A 19043-nucleotide genomic window follows, 5' to 3' on the forward strand; every position below is an offset into this window, starting at 1 on the left:
GGTCATCTAAAGGCCCCCCTGACCCGCCTGCCTTCCTCAACCAGGGTCTCCGGAGCCCCCAGGAGTTCATTGCAACCCAGGGTCCCCTGCCACAGACGGTGGGTGACTTCTGGCGCCTGGTGTGGGAACAACAGAGCCACACCCTGGTCATGCTGACCAACTGCATGGAGGCTGGCCAGGTGAGAGACCTGAGTCCTGGGTGCTGACTGGGTGCAGGGCCCCGCCCCGAGCACTGATCCAATGTAGACCCCACACCCAGACCTTGTGGATTCCTCCAGGGTAACCCCAGGCATCTTCAGTGTAGACCCGTTCCCCACTCCCCGCCCAGCCCATCTGCTGGTTCACATATGGGCCTAAGGCAGACCCCACAGACCTGGGGAAGAGGAGTTGTGTTCTCTGAGCCCTCCTCCTCCCCCAGGTGAGGTGTGAGCATTACTGGCCTGTGGACTCGCAGCCCTGCACCCATGGGCACCTGCGGGTAACCCTGGTAGGTGAGGAAGTGATGGAGAACTGGACGGTGCGGGAACTGCAGCTCCTCCAGGTGCGTGTGCCCAGCCCCATCCTGGCCCTCAGCCTTCCCCTGTGACATATGCCATGCATCCAGGACCCTCCACCAACTCCAACCTTCCGCCCACTCCTCTGAGGAGCTGCAGTGTGCCCCAGGGAACCCGCTCCTAGTGGTAGAAGCCAGGTCCTCCCTATGTTCATCTCCAGAGCCTGTGAGTGCTCCCTCCTTCCAGGTGGAGGAGCAGAAGACGCTATCCCTGCGCCAATTCCACTACCAGGCCTGGCCGGATCACGGCGTTCCCTCCTCCCCAGACAACTTGCTGGCTTTCTGGAGGATGCTCCGGCAGTGGCTGGATCAGACCACGGAGGGAGGCCCACCCATTGTGCACTGCAGGTGGGGACCAGCTCAGGACCCTCTCCCTCGAGAGAACCGCTCCTTGGGGCTCAGACAGTTGTGTTAGACGGGACCCTGGGAACTTACAGGGGAGACGGAAGAGGGAGAGAAGGAGGAGGTGGATGTGGAAGATAAAGGGGGGCGTGAAGCAGATTAAGAAAAGAAGGGGGATAAGGATGAAAAGATGGGAACGAAAGATGAAAAGGCAGGCCAGGAGCGGTGGCTCATGCCTGTAAATCCTAGCACTTTGGGAGGCCAAGGCGGATGGATCACTTGAGTTCAGGAGTTTGAGATCATCCTGGCCAACATACAAAGCTTATCTCTACTAAACATACAAAAATTAGCCGGGTGTGGTGGTGGGCGCCTATAATCCCAGCTACTCAGGAGGCTGAGGCAGGAGAATCGCTTGAACCCGGGAGGCAGAGGTTGCAGTGAGCTGAGGTCGCACCACTGCACTCCAGCCTGGGTGACTCTGTCTCGATTTAAAAAAAAAAGGAAAAAAAGAAAGATGAAAAGGTAAAGTCAGAGAAGGGTGAATGCAGAAGAGAAGGGAGAAAAGATGAAGGTGCAGGACGGGGTTGTGGCCACAGATTCTGAGAAACAGTGGAAACACTTCCTTGTGCTGGAGTGCAGGGACTCCCCATCAACCGCTTCCCTGATATTTATTTTTATTTTATTCTATTCTATTCTATTTACTTTATTTTATTTTATTTATTTATTTTTTTTTATTTGAGATGGAGTCTCTCCCTGTCACCCAGGCTGGAGTGCAATGGCACAATCTCAGCTCACTGCAACCTCTGCCTCCCAGGTTCAAGCGATTCTCCTGTCTCAGCCTCCCGAGTAGCTGGGACTACAGATGCCTGCCACCTCGCCTGGCTAATTTTGGTATTTTTCGTAGAGATGAGGTTTCTCCATGTTGGCCAGGCTGGTCTCCAACACCTGACCTCCGGTGATCCGCCCGCTTCAGCCTCCCAAAGTGCTGGGATTACCGGCGTGAGCCACTGTGCCCAGCCTAAAATAGCTAATTTTTTATGTATTTATTTTTTTGGAGGACGGAATCTCACTCTGTCGCCCAGGCTGGGAGTGCAGTGATGTGATCTCGGCTCACTGCAATCTCCACCTCCTGGGTTCAAGTGATTCCCCTGCCTCAGCCTCTCGAGTAGCTGGGACTACAGGCGCCCGCCACCATACCTGGGTAATTTTTTTTTTTTTTTTTTTTTTTTTTTGGTATTTTAGTAGAGATGGAGTTTCACCATATTGGCCAGGATGGTCTCGATCTCCTGACCTCGTGATCCACCCACCTCAGCCTCCCAAAGTGCTGGAATTACAGATGTGAGCCACTGTGCCCAGCCTAACATGGCTAATTTTTTCACTGGGCACAGTAGCTCATGCCTGTAATCCCAGCACTTTGGGGGGCTGAGGTGGGAGGATCACTTGAGTCCAGGAGTTTGAGACCAGCCTGGGCAACATGGCAAGACCCCGTCTCTATTAAAAAGTTAGTAAGTTGGCCTGGCGCGGTGGCTCACGCTTGTAATCCCAGCACTTTGGGAGGCTGAGGTGGGCAGATCACGAGGTCAGGAGATCGAGACCACGGTGAAACCCTGTCTCTACTAAAAATACAAAAAAAATTAGCCAGGCGTGGTGGTGGGCGCCTGTAGTCCCAGCTACTTGGAGAGGCTGAGGCAGGAGAATGACGTGAACCCGGGAGGCGGAGCTTGCAGTGAGCCGAGATTGCGCCACTGCACTCCAGCCTGGGTGACAGAGCGAGACTCCGTCTCAAAAAAAAAAAAAAAAAAAGTTAGTAAGTTAGCCAGATGTGGTGGTGCATGCCTGTGATCCGAGCTACTCAGGAGGCTGAGACAGGAGGATCACTTGAGCCCAGGAGGTCAAGGGTGCAGTGAGCCGAGATCATGCCACTGCACTCCCAGCCTGCAAGACAACCAGAGACCCTGTGTCAAACAAAACAAAAGACTAATTTTCGTGTTTACAGGAATTACTAAATGATTGGCTGGAGTTCCTCTTCCTGTGTTTGAACCCCGGCTCTGCCCCTTATTAGCTGAGTGGCCTGGGGAATGGGACTTCACCTCACTCAGCCTCCATTTCCCCATCTGTACAATGGATGTGCTAGTACATCCGACGTCTTAGGTTTGGGAGGAGTGAAGAAGGCCCGTTAGGCACTTAGAACAGAGCCTAACAGATGGAAGGAACTCCAGGCATAGTTTTGTTGTTGCTGTTGTTGTTGTTGTTGTTTTTGAGATAGAGTTTTGCTCTTGTCGCCAGGCTGGAGTGCAATGGTGCAATCTCAGCTCACTGCAACCTCCACCTCCTGGGTTCAAGTGATTCTTCGCCTCGGCCTCCCAAGTAGCTGGGATTATAGGTGTGCACCACCACACCCGGCTAATTTTTGTATTTTTGGTAGAGACAGGGTTTCGCCAGGTTGGCCAGGCTAGTCTTGAACTCCTGACCTTGGGTGATCCACCGGCCTCGGCCTCCCAAAGTGCTGGGATTACAGGTGTGAGCAGGCATAGTTATTGTCATCATTCAGAGATCCCTCCAATCAGCCATGACCCTGGGGCCTCACACTCCTGCCCCTTGGTCTGACCCTTCCCTTGTTCTGCCTAGTGCTGGCGTGGGTCGCACAGGCACCCTCATTGCCCTGGACGTCCTGCTCCGGCAGCTGCAGTCCCAGGGTCTCCTTGGGCCCTTCAGCTTTGTGAGGAAGATGAGAGAGAGCCGGCCTTTGATGGTGCAGACTGAGGTGAGGCAGCCCCTCAGCGACACAGGACGGGAGGCAGTGGGACAAGGGACCCTGGGGCTCCACGCAGCCCAGACTTAGGGGGACGCCTCTCACTCCCGTGCCCGCTTCCCAGGCTCAGTACGTATTCCTGCACCAGTGCATCTTGCGGTTCCTCCAACAGTCAGCCCAGGCCCCAGCCAAGAAGGAGGTCACGTATGAGAATGTGGAAAACCTCATCTACGAGAACGTGGCCGCCATCCAGGCCCACGAGTTGGAGATCTAAGTGATGAGGGGGCTGGGTCAGCAGCCCAGGCATCCTCAAGCTCTGGACGCCCACTTGAGCCCAGATTCCTGGAAGAGCAGGGGGCTGGGCTCCCAGACTCCTGGGTGCTGTGGAAGGAGGGGGCTGGGATCCCAAACTCTGGTTTCCCCAGGAGAGAGTGGTCTGGTGGGCTTCAGATGAGTCCTATGGGAGCTGGGGATCTGGATTCCTGGTTCCTTGAAGGAGGAGAGGGATGGTAGCTTGGATTCCCTAGGTTTTTCTGGGATGCAGAAAGAAACAGGCTGGAGCCTAGATTCTGAGGCAGGAAGGAATTTGGGTCTGGAGTTCTGGCTACTTGAAGACCAAAGGCAGGAAGGATCCTGCCCTGATTTTACTTCAGAAACCAAATCAGTCTTCTATAATCTGGGGTGGGAAGGAGTCCCTGTGCCCAAGGTCTCCCTGCACCCCACCATCCACATATATTTCTCCTTCTATCCCGTAATTTATTAAATCACTGTTCTCCCCAGAGACAGTTGTCCCATGGATTTCTGGGTCTGGAAATAATACTGGATTGGGCGTAGGGATGGGTTCCTGGTATCCAGGGATAGAAGCAAACGTCCAGGAGGGGACTAGAGGGACCCACGCATTTGCACGTGAAAAAATGTAGGTTTGGGTGGTTGAGTCTCTCAGAGAAGGCAGTGTCCAGACGTCTGTGTCCAGGGTCTCGGCAGTATGGACAGGGCTCGCTGGATCTAAGTGCCTGGGGACTCGCCTGCTGAGCTTTTCTTTTACTCTTCTTTGTTGTTGTTGTTGTTTTGTTCTGTTTTTGTTTTTGTTTTTGAGACATGGTCTTGCTCTGTTGCCCAGACTGGAGTGCAGTGGCTGACTCCTGGGCCCAGGTGATCTTCCCACCTCAGCCTCTAGAGTAGCTGCGATCACAGGTGCGCACCACCACGCTGGCTCATTTTTGTAGAGACAGGATTTTGCTATGTTGCCCGGGCTGGTCTCCAGCTCCTGGGCTCAAGCATTCCTCCTGCTTCGGCCTCCCAAAATGCTGAGGTTACAGGTGTGAGCCACCGCACTGGCCGCCTGCTGGGACTGGTGTTAGGGGAACTTAGAGGGCGATGTCTGGGGGCTGATAGCTGGGGACTTTGATGCTGAACCCCACAGAGTCTGGGTCTCCATTGGGGCTCTGGGGTCTCCTAGGTCCTAGGACTGAGTATCCTAGCATGCCGTTCTTTGGGCTATACAGGGTGTGTGTTGTGTGTGTTGGGACGGGAGGAGTGGAGTGGTCTGGACGGCCAACGACTGGACTAGAAGGCAGAAAATTCTAAGGCATCGGGATAAACATCTGTGGGCGTCATCGAGGTTCCCGGGTGGAGGCGGGAGGAGGGGCGGGGCGGGGCTTTCCGCCTACCCGAGACCAAATACGGGCACACACAATACACACCACACACGCGCGCAAACGCACACTGGCACACACGCGCGCACGGGATCCAGCTCCGCTCCGCGGCTACCCCGCCCCGCACAGCTTCGCGATCAGCACCCGGGACAGCGCCACCGCCCACGTGCAGGGAGTGGGGTCCGGGCGGAGCTGGCGCCTCGGCGTCTCCCGGGAGTGTCCCGTCCAGCCGCCGAGCAGGTAGGAGCTGCTGGGTCCCCCGCCCTCAGCCCATCCGCATCCGCATCCCTAGAGGAAAGGGGTGTGGGAGTGGGGGCTGGGGCACTGGGGGGACAACCAGAGGGAGGGCTGGAGCCTGAAGCGGAGAGACAGGCATTTGAAAACGCGAGACAGGTATGGAGAAGACAAAGAGCCGAGGGCGGGGAGGGGGGCGCAGGCGGAGGGGAGAGGGAGAGATCCTGGGGACAGAGGCCAGGCGATAGGCAAGAGAGACAGGCGGGATGGGGAGGCAGACACAGGGAAGACGCCTATTTGGGGTCAAGAGACAGCGTGGAGACCGAGGCGGTCACAAGGGCAGCACGGATGCGTGGAGAAACCAACAGGCCAAGAAGGATGAGGGGGCTCAGCCCAGGCACCGGGCAGCCCCCGACCCGCCCTCCAGCAAAACTGAGGAGAGGGAAGAGGGAGCCTGCGTATCAGCTCCCAGGACCAGGTGCGGAGGGAGCAGTCGGCTGTGGGCGCTTGGACCACAGGCTGCCCCCTCCCCACCTCGCGGGATCTCAGGATGCCAGTCGGGCTATTGGGGGGTTCCCAGGCACCAGTGGGCCCCGGAGCGAGCCTGCTCCGCCGGGACTCCGCGTCTGTGCGTCAGCCCCGCCCGTTGTCCTGGCAACAAACCGTTGCCCGGGCAACCAGCTTTGCTCTCACCCCGCTCGAGAGGAGCCCGGCTGTTGCTCTGGGCAACGCGGTCCGCTGGTTCCCACGCCTGCCTTCGCCCGCTTCCGGTTCAGACCCTGCGGAGGGGCGAGGACGAGGCAGAAGTCAGCGGGATGCCTGTGGGGCCGTGGAGGAAGAGGGTATCCTTTTGGGATGGAACTAGGTCCTGGACACCCCCTCTCAAGCGCGGGGAGGCTGAAACTACAACTCCCAGCATGACTCGCGGTGGCTGTCCGGTTTCTGCGCGGCTGTTCGCGCAGAGGCCTCATGGGAGTTGGAGTTCTTTGTTGTGCGTGGGGCTCAATGGACGTCTGGGGTGGGAATGGGGGACTAGGGTGCTTGAGTGCCTCTGCAGAAAAGACTCTAGGACCCCGCCACCATGTTCCCGGAGCCCCCAACCCCGGGGCCTCCATCGCCCGACACGCCTCCGGACTCCAGTCGCATCAGCCACCGCCCAGGTGAGCAAGACCCGGGGGCGGGGGGCCGAGCAGAGAGAAAGCCCGGCCAGAATCGCGAGGGGCGGGATTCGGACGGGTGTACTTGGGCAGGCGGGCTGGAAAATCCGGCTGGGATTCCGGGTCTTCATCCTGAACTGGAATGCGAAAGAAATGGGGAAAAACAAAGGAATAGATTTGCAACAAAAATCGAAACCAGATCAAGGGGTGATGCATGGAATGGGATCTTAGAATTGGAAGGTCCACCTAGCCCTTCTTTTACAGATAAGGAAACTGAGGCCCGATGAGGAGCAGGGCTTCTTCTAAAAGCATCAGGAGTTGAGCAGAAATGGGGGGCGGGGGCGGGTAAGGAAAGGCAGAACTAGCAAGCAAGCAAATCCAGATGGTGTCAGCCTGGGTTAGGGCATCGAATCTCTCTATAGGCCACATTAGGTGGAAGAAAAACACGGGAAGAAATGGAATGAAAATGGCTGGAGGGAAAAGGAGGCCAGCATTCCAGCTTCCACATGTAATCAGGACTGAATCAGCCGGCGCACTGTCCAGGCCTCAATGTGTGTTGTCTTCACCCCTCTGCAGTGCCCCCCTGGGCCCTGGCCACCATCGTGCTGGTCTCAGGCCTCCTCGTCTTCAGCTGCTGTTTCTGTCTCTACCGGAAGCGCTGTCGGAGGCAGACAGGCAAGAAGAGCCAGGCCCAAGCCCAGGTCCACCTTCAGGAAGTGAAGGGGCTGGGCCAGAGTTACATAGACAAGGTGTGGCCCAGCCCAGCCCCTCCACCTGGCCCCTTCCAGCACCCTGCTCCTCTCAATGGCTTAGCTGGTCCCAGTCCCTACTCCCTTCCCTCCTATAGGAACCCACCTTACTGGCTCATCCTCCCTGTGTGTCTAGCCCTCAACTGGACTCTGGGGACCTGGAGATGGAACAGAACTAGTTGCTGTTCACAAGAACTTCCCAGTCTGGTGGGGGAGTCAGGCACTGACACAGACACTCACCACACAGGGTAATATGTGCCATACTACAAGGGTCTCATAGGAGTGCAGAAAAGGCATCCCACTGGATAGACACCTACAGAAACATATAAATATTTGGCTCTGGGCCGGGTGCGGTGGCTCACACCTGTAATCCTAGCACTTGGGAGGCTGAGGTGGACAGATTGCCTGAGGTCATGAATTTGAGACTAGCCTGGGCAACATGATGAAACCCTGTCTCTACTAAAAATACAAAAAATTAGCCAGCCATGGTGGCGTGGTATAATCCCAGCTACTCGAGAGGCTGAGGCACTGAAATGGGGAGGTGGAGGCTGCAGTGAGCTGTGATCGCGCCACTGCACTCCAGCCTGGGTGACAGAGCGAGACTCTGTCTCCAATAAATAGATAAATAAATAAATAAATAAATAAATGGCTCTGAAAGCTGAAAACCAGCTTTGTGCCAGAATACTTTAAAATATGCTGATTTTTTTCCAGAAAATGGGACATATTTACAGTAAGAAAAAGTTTAAAACAGAGGGTCAGACAGAGGAGGCTTTGTGGTTGAAGTGACTTCTGCACTGAGACCCAAGGGACAGAGTTAACTGAGACCAGAGAGAAGGACATTCTAGTCCAAGTTGGAGCATGTGTTGAGGCCCCATATCCAGATTCAGGCCCCATATTCAGATTCTAAGGCTTATTTGGGGAACAAAGAGTCGTTTTTCACAATAGCTGCACTCTGGAGTGAAGTGTCTGGAGAACTCAGCAGTATCCACGTCATGAGGGTGATGAAAGCTACAAATATGTTTTGAGCATGAGAGGGACAGGGTCAGATGGTGTTAGGATGACTCCTCTGGAACCCTGTGTAGGACAGGTCTGCGGCAAGGAATCCAGGGAGGAGGCCAGTGCAGCAGCAGCCTGGAGAGGATAAAAGACATTTGCAGGCCGGGCGTGGTGGCTCACGCTTGTAATTCCAGCACTTTGGGAGGCCGAGGCGGGTGGATCACGAGTTCAGGAGATCGAGACCACGGTGAAACCCTGTCTCCACTAAAAATACAAAAAAATTAGCCGGGCGTGGTGGCGGGCGCCTGTAGTCCCAGCTACTTGGGAGGCTGAGGCAGGAGAATGGCATGAACCCGAGAGGCAGAGCTTGCAGTGAGCCGAGATTGCACCACTGCTCTCCAGCCTGGGCGACAGAGCGAAACTCCGTCTCAAAATAAATAAATAAATAAATAAAAGACATTTGCATTGGAGGAGGCCGTTGGAATGGAAAGTGGTCACTGCAGGGTCTGAAAATTAAGTCTCTCAGTGTAGAGTGCAGTGGTTGCCTGGGAGCCAGACAGCCCTAGGTTTCCAAACAAGAAGGACCATTTCCTGGTTGTGTGACCTTGGAGAATTCACTGTCCCTCTCTGAGCCTCAAGTTTGTGGTCACTAACTTGGTATTTCCCCTCCTTCCTTCTCAATAAGGAGCTGTTCAATTAGTATCCATAAAGCATGCTATTTAGGGTCCCGGTGTCCAGCCCCATCCCTATCCCTTAAACCGGTGATGTTCAAAGACCATCTGCAGCAGAATCACACTGGGTACTTGTTGAAATGAAAATTCTGATGCTAGCATCTGACCTATTAAGTCGGAATCCCTGAAGAGGTGACCTCAGACATTTTGCCACAGGATTCAGGGGAATTCAGGTTCACATTTAATTTTAAGAATTGCTGGCCTAGGTTAAGGAGACACCTTCTGCTTTTTCATTCTACTTGAGAATGGCAAGTACACAGTAAATACGCCATTTCTCCTCCATGTTTTGCTGTGCTAAGATCACAAGTAAACATGGCAGTTTGGACCAGCACCCCAGGACATCCATTAGCATATGAAATAAAACCTGCATTATTCCTGTGGGCAATGGGACACCATCAGCACTTGTTTTAATCTAAGCATGACAAACACATGTCTAGTCCTTGCCCATAGCAGACACCACTAATCAAACCTTCACAAACATACTGCATCTGTGTTACCATGTCTATTTCCTGCCTGTGGCAGACAGCACTAGTCAAATACTGACTCTGCTTAGCCTGTGAGCGCTCAGGTATAGCCCAAGGGACCTGTGAGCCTCCCTTGGCTTCTGAGCCTGAAGGATACTGCTATCAGGGGAAGACTTCACCTACACTTACCCCTGGCTCCCTAAGGTGCAGCCAGAAGTGGAGGAGCTGGAGCCAGCACCATCCGGGCCAGGGCAGCAGGTGGCAGACAAGCATGAGCTAGGACGACTGCAGTACTCCCTGGATTATGACTTCCAGAGTGGCCAGGTGGGTGTGGAGGAAGGGGATGCTTTGCAGGGAGGATCCCGGGGCTTCCAACCCCTTCTGAAAGGAGCCATAGAAGGGAGGCTAAGACTAGTGTTCCCCACATCCCCCACTGTGCCTGGGCCCTGCAGCTGCTGGTGGGTATTCTGCAAGCAATGGGATTGGCAGCCTTGGATCTTGGTGGCTCCTCGGACCCCTATGTGCGGGTCTACCTGCTGCCGGACAAACGGAGGCGGTACGAGACCAAGGTGCATCGGCAGACGCTGAACCCTCACTTTGGGGAGACTTTCGCCTTCAAGGTGAGCTCCTGCCTTCAGGCCCGGTGTTCCATAGCCTGTGCCCAGTCCCTGGAACACTAGGGACCGACCCCTTCCGCTTTTCCTGGAGGCGGCCACAGCTCAGGTGGCAGCTACCAGCTCTGGGGCTATTCCACTGGACCCTGGGCACTACTGACTCCTGGGCTGTAGCCTGGTCCTTGGGCGGTACAATTTGGGTTCCACTGACCCGTGATTTTTTTCTGCATGGATCCCTGGACTTCCCCATTTGAGTTCCACCAACTGTTCGCTTGGACCCTCCCTGCCTCTCTCCACGCCTTCCTTCTGGTTGTGCTGTGCCTCACCCTGTCTTTGACTTCCTGCTCTCTACTGTGGATTCTCTGTGCACTCCAGGTCCCCTACGTGGAGCTGGGGGGCAGGGTGCTGGTCATGGCAGTGTACGACTTCGACCGCTTCTCTCGCAATGACGCCATCGGGGAGGTGCGGGTCCCCATGAGCTCCGTGGACCTGGGGCGGCCAGTGCAGGCCTGGCGGGAGCTGCAGGCAGCTCCGCGGGAGGAGGTAAGCATGCGCGGTCACGCCCCGAGCCACGCCCCTAGGCCCCGCCCCGCCCACAACATCCTGAGCCAATCAGATCATAGGCTTTCCAGACCCTCGGGGCGGCGTGGATTGTACCCCTGAGGGGGCATGGATGTGGAGCCGGGGCTCAGGTGATGGGCCCCTCTCCTTTCAGCAGGAGAAGCTTGGGGACATCTGCTTCTCCCTCCGCTATGTCCCCACGGCCGGGAAGCTCACCGTCATCGTCCTGGAGGCTAAAAACCTGAAGAAGATGGACGTAGGAGGACTGTCAGGTGTGTGGGAAGCAAGGGAGTGGGGTGTGTGGGGATGGCGTGGGGTGGGTTCTCGTTCTGACAGTTTCTGAGCCTCGAGGGTTTCTCCGGGGACAGGGAGGCCCAGGCTGCCGAGGAAGGCATGGATTTTGGCATAGAGCTAGGGAGACCCGAAGGGTGTAGGCAGTGTTTCTATGTTGGTCCAAGAACTCAGCAGTGCAGAGCTATAAGACTCCTCCTTCCTCTCCCCAGATCCATACGTCAAGGTCCACCTGCTGCAGGGCGGCAAAAAGGTGCGGAAGAAGAAAACCACCATCAAGAAGAACACTCTGAACCCCTATTACAACGAAGCTTTCAGCTTCGAGGTGCCCTGTGACCAAGTCCAGGTGAGCTCAAACCTGCCCTTCTCCAAGAGCCCAGACCTTTAGTAATCGCCATTGGTAGGCGGAAGGAGACTTTTCAGCATCTCCCTAGAAACCAGGTGAGGGGTCTGAGGTTATGCTCTCAGTCTGTTTCCTCCTGTGAGGACCAGGAAGCCTCTTCCACTCCAGGAAGAGACTCCTTAAAATTGGGTGTGGGCATCCTATCTGCTCTAAGCAGGAGCGGGATGCTCCACCCCCAAGCGGAACGAGGATGTCCCACCCCTAAGCAGTACCAGATGCTCCACCCTAAGCAGGATCAGTATGCCCCGCCCGACCAAGCGGAACCAGGATGTTCCGCCCCCAAGCAGGACCAGATGCCCCACCCTAAGCAGGACCACGATGCCCTGACCCCACGCAGGACCAGGATAGCCCCGCCCCCAAGCGGGACCAGGATGCCCCGCCCCTAAACGGGACCAGGATGCCCCGCCCTCCTCAGGAACTTGGTTCTAAGAAAAAAGAGACCTCCCCTCACTTCTTCAGGGACGGCGCCTACCCTAGCCCGTCCCCTGTTGAAGTTCTGCAGCTTTGCGGCTCTTAGGAGGCTGCTCCCCCAGGAGGCGCCGAACACACCCGCTCCGCAACCGAGTCCTGAGGGTTCATTTCCTTAGAAACCTGGCTGCGCAGGAAGAAAGGCTCCAGAGCCTCCCCCTCACCGCGGGCTCCGTCCCTCTCGTCTCCCACCCCCTCCCCCGTCCCGAGCTCCGGGGCCCCGAGCCCTCGGGTGGCAGCGAGAGGTACCCTCAGCCGTGAAAACGGACACCGCCCCTTCCGGGACCTCCTCCCCTCACGCTCCTCTCTCTTCCTCCCGCGCCCACCCCAGAAGGTGCAGGTGGAGCTGACCGTGCTAGACTACGACAAGCTGGGCAAGAACGAGGCCATCGGGAGGGTGGCCGTGGGGGCGGCCGCCGGCGGGGCTGGCCTGCGGCACTGGGCGGACATGCTGGCCAACCCGCGGCGGCCCATTGCCCAGTGGCACTCGCTGCGGCCCCCGGACCGAGTGAGGCTGCTGCCTGCGCCCTGACTCCCACCCCAAGCCCCCGGCCAAGCCTGGACTCTAGCCCCTGACCCCGGACTCCCGAGACCGGCCAAAGCCAAGCCAGCCCCACCCTTAAGCTTCCTCTGACCGTTACCCTCCCCCCACCTTCCACCCCAACCATCTGAGCCATTCCTGTCTTCTCATCCCCAACGATGCCAATCACGACAACTTTCCAGCCCACTCCCCCGACCCCCGCGGACACACCCAGATGCCCCAGGGACCCCTGGGAAGGGAAGGCAGCCTGGTTTCCCCTGCCCCCGGGTCCTGCCCCCTGCTTTGACAATCAGCCATCCTCGTCTGCTCTCCTCTCTCTTCCAACACAGGCCATCCCTGCACTGCTCCTGGGGCCAAATAAATATTCAGCAGCTCCGGTGGCCTGGGCCCATGCTCCTTGATAGGGGTGGGCAAGGGCTGGGGCCCAACAGGAAACCTCGTTTCCAGGAATGGGAGCGCGCAGGGCAGTGTGAGTGCTGTTCGTCCTGAAAGCCGCTGAGAGAGACTGGCCTGACCCCATGGACTCCCTCACACTCTCACCCGTTCATTCCTCACTCACCATTCTGAGCCTGGGTTTCCTCCTCTGGACAGTGTTGGGATAATAATAATTCCTGCCACGTGTTGGCTGTGAGGAGTCCGCGAGAATTTCCTTGCTTGTCCATGAATTTATCCACTCGCTTGCTCACCCATGACTCACATCGATTTTCATACCTATTTCTGCATCCCTCCCTCCCTTTTTTTCTTCCTTCCATTCCACATTCCCTGAGGTCTGTTGAGTGCTGGGGCCCCAGAATAGATGCAAACACAGACTTGACCCCCCAAGCGACTTACTGTCATCAAAGCAAAGGAGAGGCACGGAGCCGGGGAATAAAATCTCCAGAGCCTGCGAGAGAGGATGGAGTTAAGCAAGGAAAGCCAATGATTTCAACTTCACCTCTTTCTTTTTTCTTCTTTTCTTTTTTCCTTTTTGTTTTCTTTCTTTCTTTCTTTCTTTCTTTCTTTCTTTCTTTCTTTCTTTCTTTCTTTCTTTCCTTCTTTCTCTCTCTTTCGTTTTCTTTCTTTTGCTCTTGTTTTTTTTTTTTTTTTTTGAGGTGGAGTCTCGCTTTGTCGCCCAGGCTGGAGTGCAGTGGCACAATCTCGGCTCACTGCAAGCTCCGCCTCCCGGGTTCACGCCATTCTCCTGCCTCAGCCTCTCCGAGTAGCTGCGACTACAGGCGCCCGCCACCACGCCCGGCTAATTTTTTTTGTATTTTTAGTAGAGACGGGGTTTCACCGTGGTCTCGATCTCCTGACCTCGTGATCCGCCCGCCTCGGCCTCCCAAAGTGCTGGGATTACAAGCGTGAGCCACCGCGCCCGGCCTTTTTTTTTTTTTTTTTTTTTTTTTTTTTTTTTTGAGACAGAGTCTCGCTTTGTCGCCCAGGCTGGAATGCAGTGGCGCGATCTCAGCTCACTGCAAGCTCCGCCTCCCGGGTTCACGCCATTCTCCTGCCTCAGCCTCCCGAGCAGCTGGGACTACAGGCTCCCACCACCACGCCTGGCTAATTTTTTTGTATTTTTAGTAGAGACGGGGTTTCACTGTGTTAGCCAGGATGATCTCGATCTCCTGACCTCGTGATACGCCCGCCTCAGCCTCCCAATGTGCTGGGATTACAGGCATAAGCCATCGTGCCCAGCCCTTCTTCTTTTCTTCTCTTTTCTTTTCTCTTTCTTTTCTTCTTCTTCTTTTTTTTAATTTTGAGACGGAGTTTGGCTCTTGTTGCCCAGACTGGAGTGCAGTGGTGCAATCTCGGCTCACCGCAACCCCTGCCTCCCGGGTTCAAGCGATTCTCCTGCCTCAGCCTCTTCTTTCTTCTTTTTTTTGACAGGGTTTCTCTGTGTAACCTGGCTGGAGTGCAGTGGGGCAATCACAGCTCACTGCAGCCTCAACCTCCTGGGCTCAAGGGATCCTCCTGCCTCAGACTCCTGAGTAGCTGGGACCACAGGCACATGCAACCATGCCTGGCTAATTTTTTTTTTAGAGATGGGATCTTGCTATGTTGCCCAGGCTGGTTTCAAACTCCTGCGATCCTCTTGTCTGAGTAGCTGGGACTGTAGACATGAGCCGCCGCATCCGACCTCATTGTTCTTTCAGCGAATGCTGCCTCCTACTCTGTTTCTAGCAAAGATGATAGTTCCATTGGCTTCTACCTTATCTCATCCCATACAGAATTTTGGGTGGTGAACAAAGACCTATAAGATTTGGCCAGAGAACTCTCTGAGCAGCAGATTAAGTGGAGAATGAGGCAAAAATTACCCCCACGTACCAAAAAAGGAGGCAGCAAACAAACTTGCTCCTAAGCTTCCTGGTAGCCAATGAGGAAAGTGAAAATAGAACAGCTACACAGACTATAATATCGATGAGATTTTTAATTTTTCTCCAAAAGAATTCAGTAACTTTTCGTGTGTGTGTGTGTGTGTGTGTGTGTGTGTGTGAGTGTGTGTTGGTGTAGGGCATGTCTTTATGAAGACAGCTCTTTATGTTACTACTATTACTGCCAATAATAATCCTCACGGCAAACTCATGAAATAAACATGATCATTATTCCCAGTTGACAAATGAGTCCAAACTATGCTTTAGAAAATTTGGGCTGGGCGTGGTGGCTCACGCCTGTAATCCCAGCACTTTGGGAGGCTGAAGTGGGCAGATCACCTATGGTCAGGAATTCAAGACCAGCCGGGCCAACGTGCTGAAACCCTGTCTCTACTAAAAATACAAAAATTAGCTGGGTGTTGTGGCGGGCACCTGTAATCCCAGCTACTAGGGAGGCTGAGGCAGGAGACTCACTTGAACCCAGGAGGTGGGGGTTGCAGTGAGTCGAGATTGTGCCATTGCACTCCAGCCTGGACAACAAGAGCAAAACTCCATCTACAACAAAACAAAACAAAAGAGAGAGAGAATTCCTGTGAAATGCTCAGAATCACACAGCCAGAAAGCCTGTCTCTAAATCCTGGGATTGATTTAGATGATGACAATGGGGTCCTTGGGTCTCTGCCTCAACAAGAAAGCAGAGTGACAGAAGAATAAAACCATTACAAATGGCAGTCCACACTGGGACCAAAACGTGAAAAGGCTGAGATAACTTAGGGAGGGTGGTCAGGGGCAGCCTTCCTGAGGAGGTTCAGTCTGGGCCATGACTTGAATGACAAGAAAGAATGAAGCTTGCAAAGGTTAGGGAGAAAAACTGTGGAATATTATTTGGCCATAAAAACAGAAGAAAGCATTGATTCATGCTTCAGCATAGATGAGTCCTGAAAATATTATGCCAAGTGAAGAAAGCTGGACACAGAAGGCTGCATAGTGCAGGATTCCATCCAAAAGAAATCTCCTGAACTGACAAATTCACAGAGATAGAAAGTAGATTCGTGGTTGCCAGGCACTGAGGAGAGAGAAATGAGGAGATAAATGGGTACGGGTTTTCTTTTGGAGTGATGAGAAAGTTCTGGAACTAGACAGTGGTGATGGTTGCACAGCATTGTGAGTGTACTAAATGTCATTCCCAATTAACTTAATAGTATGTGTGTTTTACACCAATTTAAAAAGAAAACAAGGCCAAGCACGATGGCTCATGCCTTAATCCCAGCACTTTGGGAGGCCAAGGCAGGAGGATTGCTTGAGCCCAGCAGTTCCAGACCAGCCTGGGCAACATAGTGAGACCCTGTCTCTACAAAAAATAGAAAAACATTAGCTGGGCATGGTGATGCATATCTGTAGACCCCGCCACCTGGGAGGCTGAGGCGGGAGGATTGTTTGAGCCTAAGACTTAGAGGCTGCTGTGAGTTGTGATTATGCCACTGCATTCCAGCCTGCTCCACAGAAGGAGATCTTGTCAAAAGAAAAAAAAAAAAAAAGAAAGAAAAAAGAAAAAGAAAGAAGGGAAAAGAAAAATAAAAGGAAAGAAAAGAAAAAGAAAACAGGCTAGTCATAGTGGCTCAGGCCTGTAATCCCAGCACTTTGGGAGGCAGGAGGATCGCTTGGGGCCCAGGGTTTGAGACCAGCCTGGATAACCTCTCTATTTTTAAAATTTGTAAAGTTAGCTAGATATGGTGGCACGTGGCTGTAGTTCTAGCTACTTGGGAAGCAGAGGTGGGAGAATCGATTGAGCCCGGGAGTTTCAGGCTGGAGTACTGCAGCCTAGGCAACAGAGCAAGTCCCTGTCTCAAACAAATAAATAAATAAATAAATAAATAAATAAATAAATAAATAAATACAGCTGGGCGCTGTGGCTCACGCCTGTAATCCCAGAATTTTGCGAGGCCAAGGCTGGCGGATCACTTGAGGTCGGGAGTTTGAGACCAGCCTGACCAACACGGAGAAACCCTGTCTCTACTAAAAATACAAAATTAGCCGGGCATGGTGCCACAAGCCTGTAGTCCCAGCTACTCAGGAGGCTGAGGCAGGAGAATTGCTTGAACCCGGCAGGTGGAGGTTGCAGTGAGCCAAGATCGTGCCATTGCACTCCAAGCTGGGCAACAAGAGTGAAACTCCATCTCAAATAAATAAATAAATAACAGCCTGGGCAACTAGTGAGACCCTTTCTCTACATAAATAAATAAATAGGGCGGGCGCGGTGGCTCACGCTTGTAATCCTAGCACTTTGGAAGGCCGAGGCGGGCGGATCACGAGGTCAGGAGATCGAGACCACGGTGAAACCCCGTCTCTACTAAAAATACTAAAAAAATAGCCGGGCGTGGTGGTGGGCGCCTGTAGTCCCAGCTACTCGGAGAGGCTGAGGCAGGAGAATGGCATGAACCCGGGAGGCGGAGCTTGCAGTGAGCCGAGATTGCGCCACTGCAGTCCAGCCTGGGCGACAGAGCGAGACTCTGTCTCAAAATAAATAAATAAATAAATAAATATCCGGGCATGGCGGCACTTGCCTGTGGTCCCAGCTACTCAGAGAACTGAGGTGGGAGGACTGCTTGAGCCTGAGAGGTTGAAGCTGCAGTGAGCTATGATCACACCACTGAACTCAAGCCTGGATAACAGAGCAAGACTTTGTCTCAAAAATAAATATATAGAAAACAAAGATGAGGGGGAAGATAATTTAAGGCAAAAGAACCCCAAGTTGCAAAGGCCCTGGGGTTCAAACGGCTTGGTGTGTTCTCCAAGGAGCCAGGAGGCTGATGTGGCTTCAGGGGTGGATGACTGCAGATTGCACAGGGCATAGGGAGCCAAGCTAAGGAGCTGGGAATGTGTCCAGGTGCAGCGGGAAGCACTGGAGGATTTGAAGAGGTGGGAGACATTATTTGATTTATGTTTAAGATCACTCTGGGCCAGGTGCAGTGGCTCACGCCTGCAATTCCAGCACTTTGGGAGGCTGAGGCCGGTGGAGCTCTTGAAGTCAGGAGTTCGAGACCAGCCTGGCTAACATGGTGAAACCCCGTCTCTACTAAAAATACAAAAAAATCGCTGGAGCTGGGCACGGTGGCTCACGCCTGTAATCCTAGCACTTTGGGAGGCCAAGACAGGTGGATTGCCTGAGCTCAGGAATTTAAGACCAGCCTGGGCAACATGGTGAAACCCCGTCTCTACTAAAATACAAAAAATTAGCTGGGCGTGGCAGCGTGCGCCTGTAATCCCAGCTACTGGGGAGGCTGAGGCAGGAGAATTGCTAGAACCCGGGAGGCGGAGGTTGCAGTGAGCCAAGATCGTGCCACTGCACTCCAGCCTGGGCGACAGAGCAAGACTCCGTCTCTAAAAAATAATAATAATAAATAAAATAAAATCGCCGGGCTCGGTGGCTCACGCCTGTAATCCCAACACTTTGAGAGACCGAGGCTGGCAGATCACCTGAGGTCGTAAGTTGGAGACCAGCCTGACCAACACGAAGAAACCCCGTCTCTACTAAAAATACAAAATTAACCGGGCGTCCTGGCGCATGCCTGTAATCCCAGCTACTCGGGAGGCTGAGGCAGAAGAATGGCTTGAACCCAGGAAGCAGAGGTTGCAGTGAGCCGAGATCACGCCATTGCACTCCAGCCTGGGCAACAAGAGTGAAACTCCATCTCTCTCTCTCTCTCTCTCTCTCTGTCTCTCTCTCTGTCTCCATATATATATATATACAAAATAAAATAAAAATACAAATACAAAAATTAGCGGGCGTGGTGGCGCATGCCTGTAGTCTCAGCTACTTGGGAGGCTGGGACAGGAGAATCACTTGAACCCGGGAGGCGGAGGTTTCAATGAGCCGAGATCGCGCCACTGCACTCCAGCCTGGGTGTCACAGCAAGACTCCGTCTCAAAACAAAAAGAAAAAAAAAAAGTCACTCTGGCTCCTTTGCTGAGAATATGTTGGGAGAGTGGGAGAAATAGGGATGAAAGGCATTAATTCTCCAGAGAGAAAGCCAGGATCTGGGGCTCTTGCGGGCTGAGAGCTGGCCTGGAAGGGGCTGGTTAGCCAGCCTGATTCTGCAGGAACGGCTGAGGTCTCAGCCTTCGTTTCCCCAGTAGGTATTGTCTTCCCAGTGCCCAGATCTGCCCTCAGGAGGCAGATC

At 54.0% G+C, this 19043-nt stretch overlaps 2 protein-coding genes across 9 annotated transcripts in view; both read left to right on the forward strand.

Moving 5' to 3' along the window:
- Positions 1-4428, forward strand: part of LOC129459216 (receptor-type tyrosine-protein phosphatase H) — a 30084-nt gene extending 25656 nt beyond the window's left edge. For both annotated transcript variants that reach the window (XM_055235621.2, XM_055235622.2), the window contains 5 exons: positions 45-179; positions 419-541; positions 741-901; positions 3524-3659; positions 3772-4428. In XM_055235621.2, the coding sequence (XP_055091596.1) occupies positions 45-179; positions 419-541; positions 741-901; positions 3524-3659; positions 3772-3921 (705 nt within the window). In that variant the 3' untranslated portion in view covers positions 3922-4428. The remainder of the gene's footprint in view (positions 1-44; positions 180-418; positions 542-740; positions 902-3523; positions 3660-3771) is intronic.
- Positions 4429-5452: 1024 nt separating this feature from the next.
- On the forward strand, positions 5453-12891 carry SYT5 (synaptotagmin 5). 7 transcript variants are annotated; one of them, XM_055237650.2, is made up of 9 exons: positions 5453-5542; positions 6573-6696; positions 7270-7442; positions 9838-9957; positions 10086-10253; positions 10623-10790; positions 10963-11080; positions 11312-11445; positions 12302-12891. In XM_055237650.2, the coding sequence occupies exons 2-9, from the start codon at positions 6618-6620 to the stop codon at positions 12500-12502; spliced, it is 1161 nt and encodes a 386-aa protein (XP_055093625.1). In that variant the 5' UTR covers positions 5453-5542; positions 6573-6617; the 3' UTR covers positions 12503-12891. The 7 variants fall into 7 exon arrangements, with proteins under 7 accessions (XP_055093625.1, XP_055093623.1, XP_055093627.1 ...); XM_055237648.2 differs by lacking the exon at positions 5453-5542 and adding an exon at positions 5551-5695; XM_055237652.2 differs by lacking the exon at positions 5453-5542 and adding an exon at positions 5551-5695 and having other exon boundaries at positions 10966-11080.
- The last annotated feature ends 6152 nt before the right edge of the window (positions 12892-19043 follow it).

The sequence above is a fragment of the Symphalangus syndactylus genome, chromosome 13, assembly GCF_028878055.3.
Source record: "Symphalangus syndactylus isolate Jambi chromosome 13, NHGRI_mSymSyn1-v2.1_pri, whole genome shotgun sequence".
In the NCBI taxonomy this organism is placed as follows: domain Eukaryota; kingdom Metazoa; phylum Chordata; class Mammalia; order Primates; family Hylobatidae; genus Symphalangus; species Symphalangus syndactylus.

Excerpts from the sequence above, each read along its gene's own strand:
- SYT5 (XM_055237644.2), top strand. The coding sequence starts at position 5,803 with ATGGGGAGGCAGACACAGGGAAGACGCCTATTTGGGGTCAAGAGACAG. Across the intron at positions 10,254-10,622 it reads GGGAGACTTTCGCCTTCAAG|GTCCCCTACGTGGAGCTGGG; the intron begins GTGAGCTCCTGC and ends TGTGCACTCCAG. Across the intron at positions 11,081-11,311 it reads GGACGTAGGAGGACTGTCAG|ATCCATACGTCAAGGTCCAC; the intron begins GTGTGTGGGAAG and ends TCCTCTCCCCAG.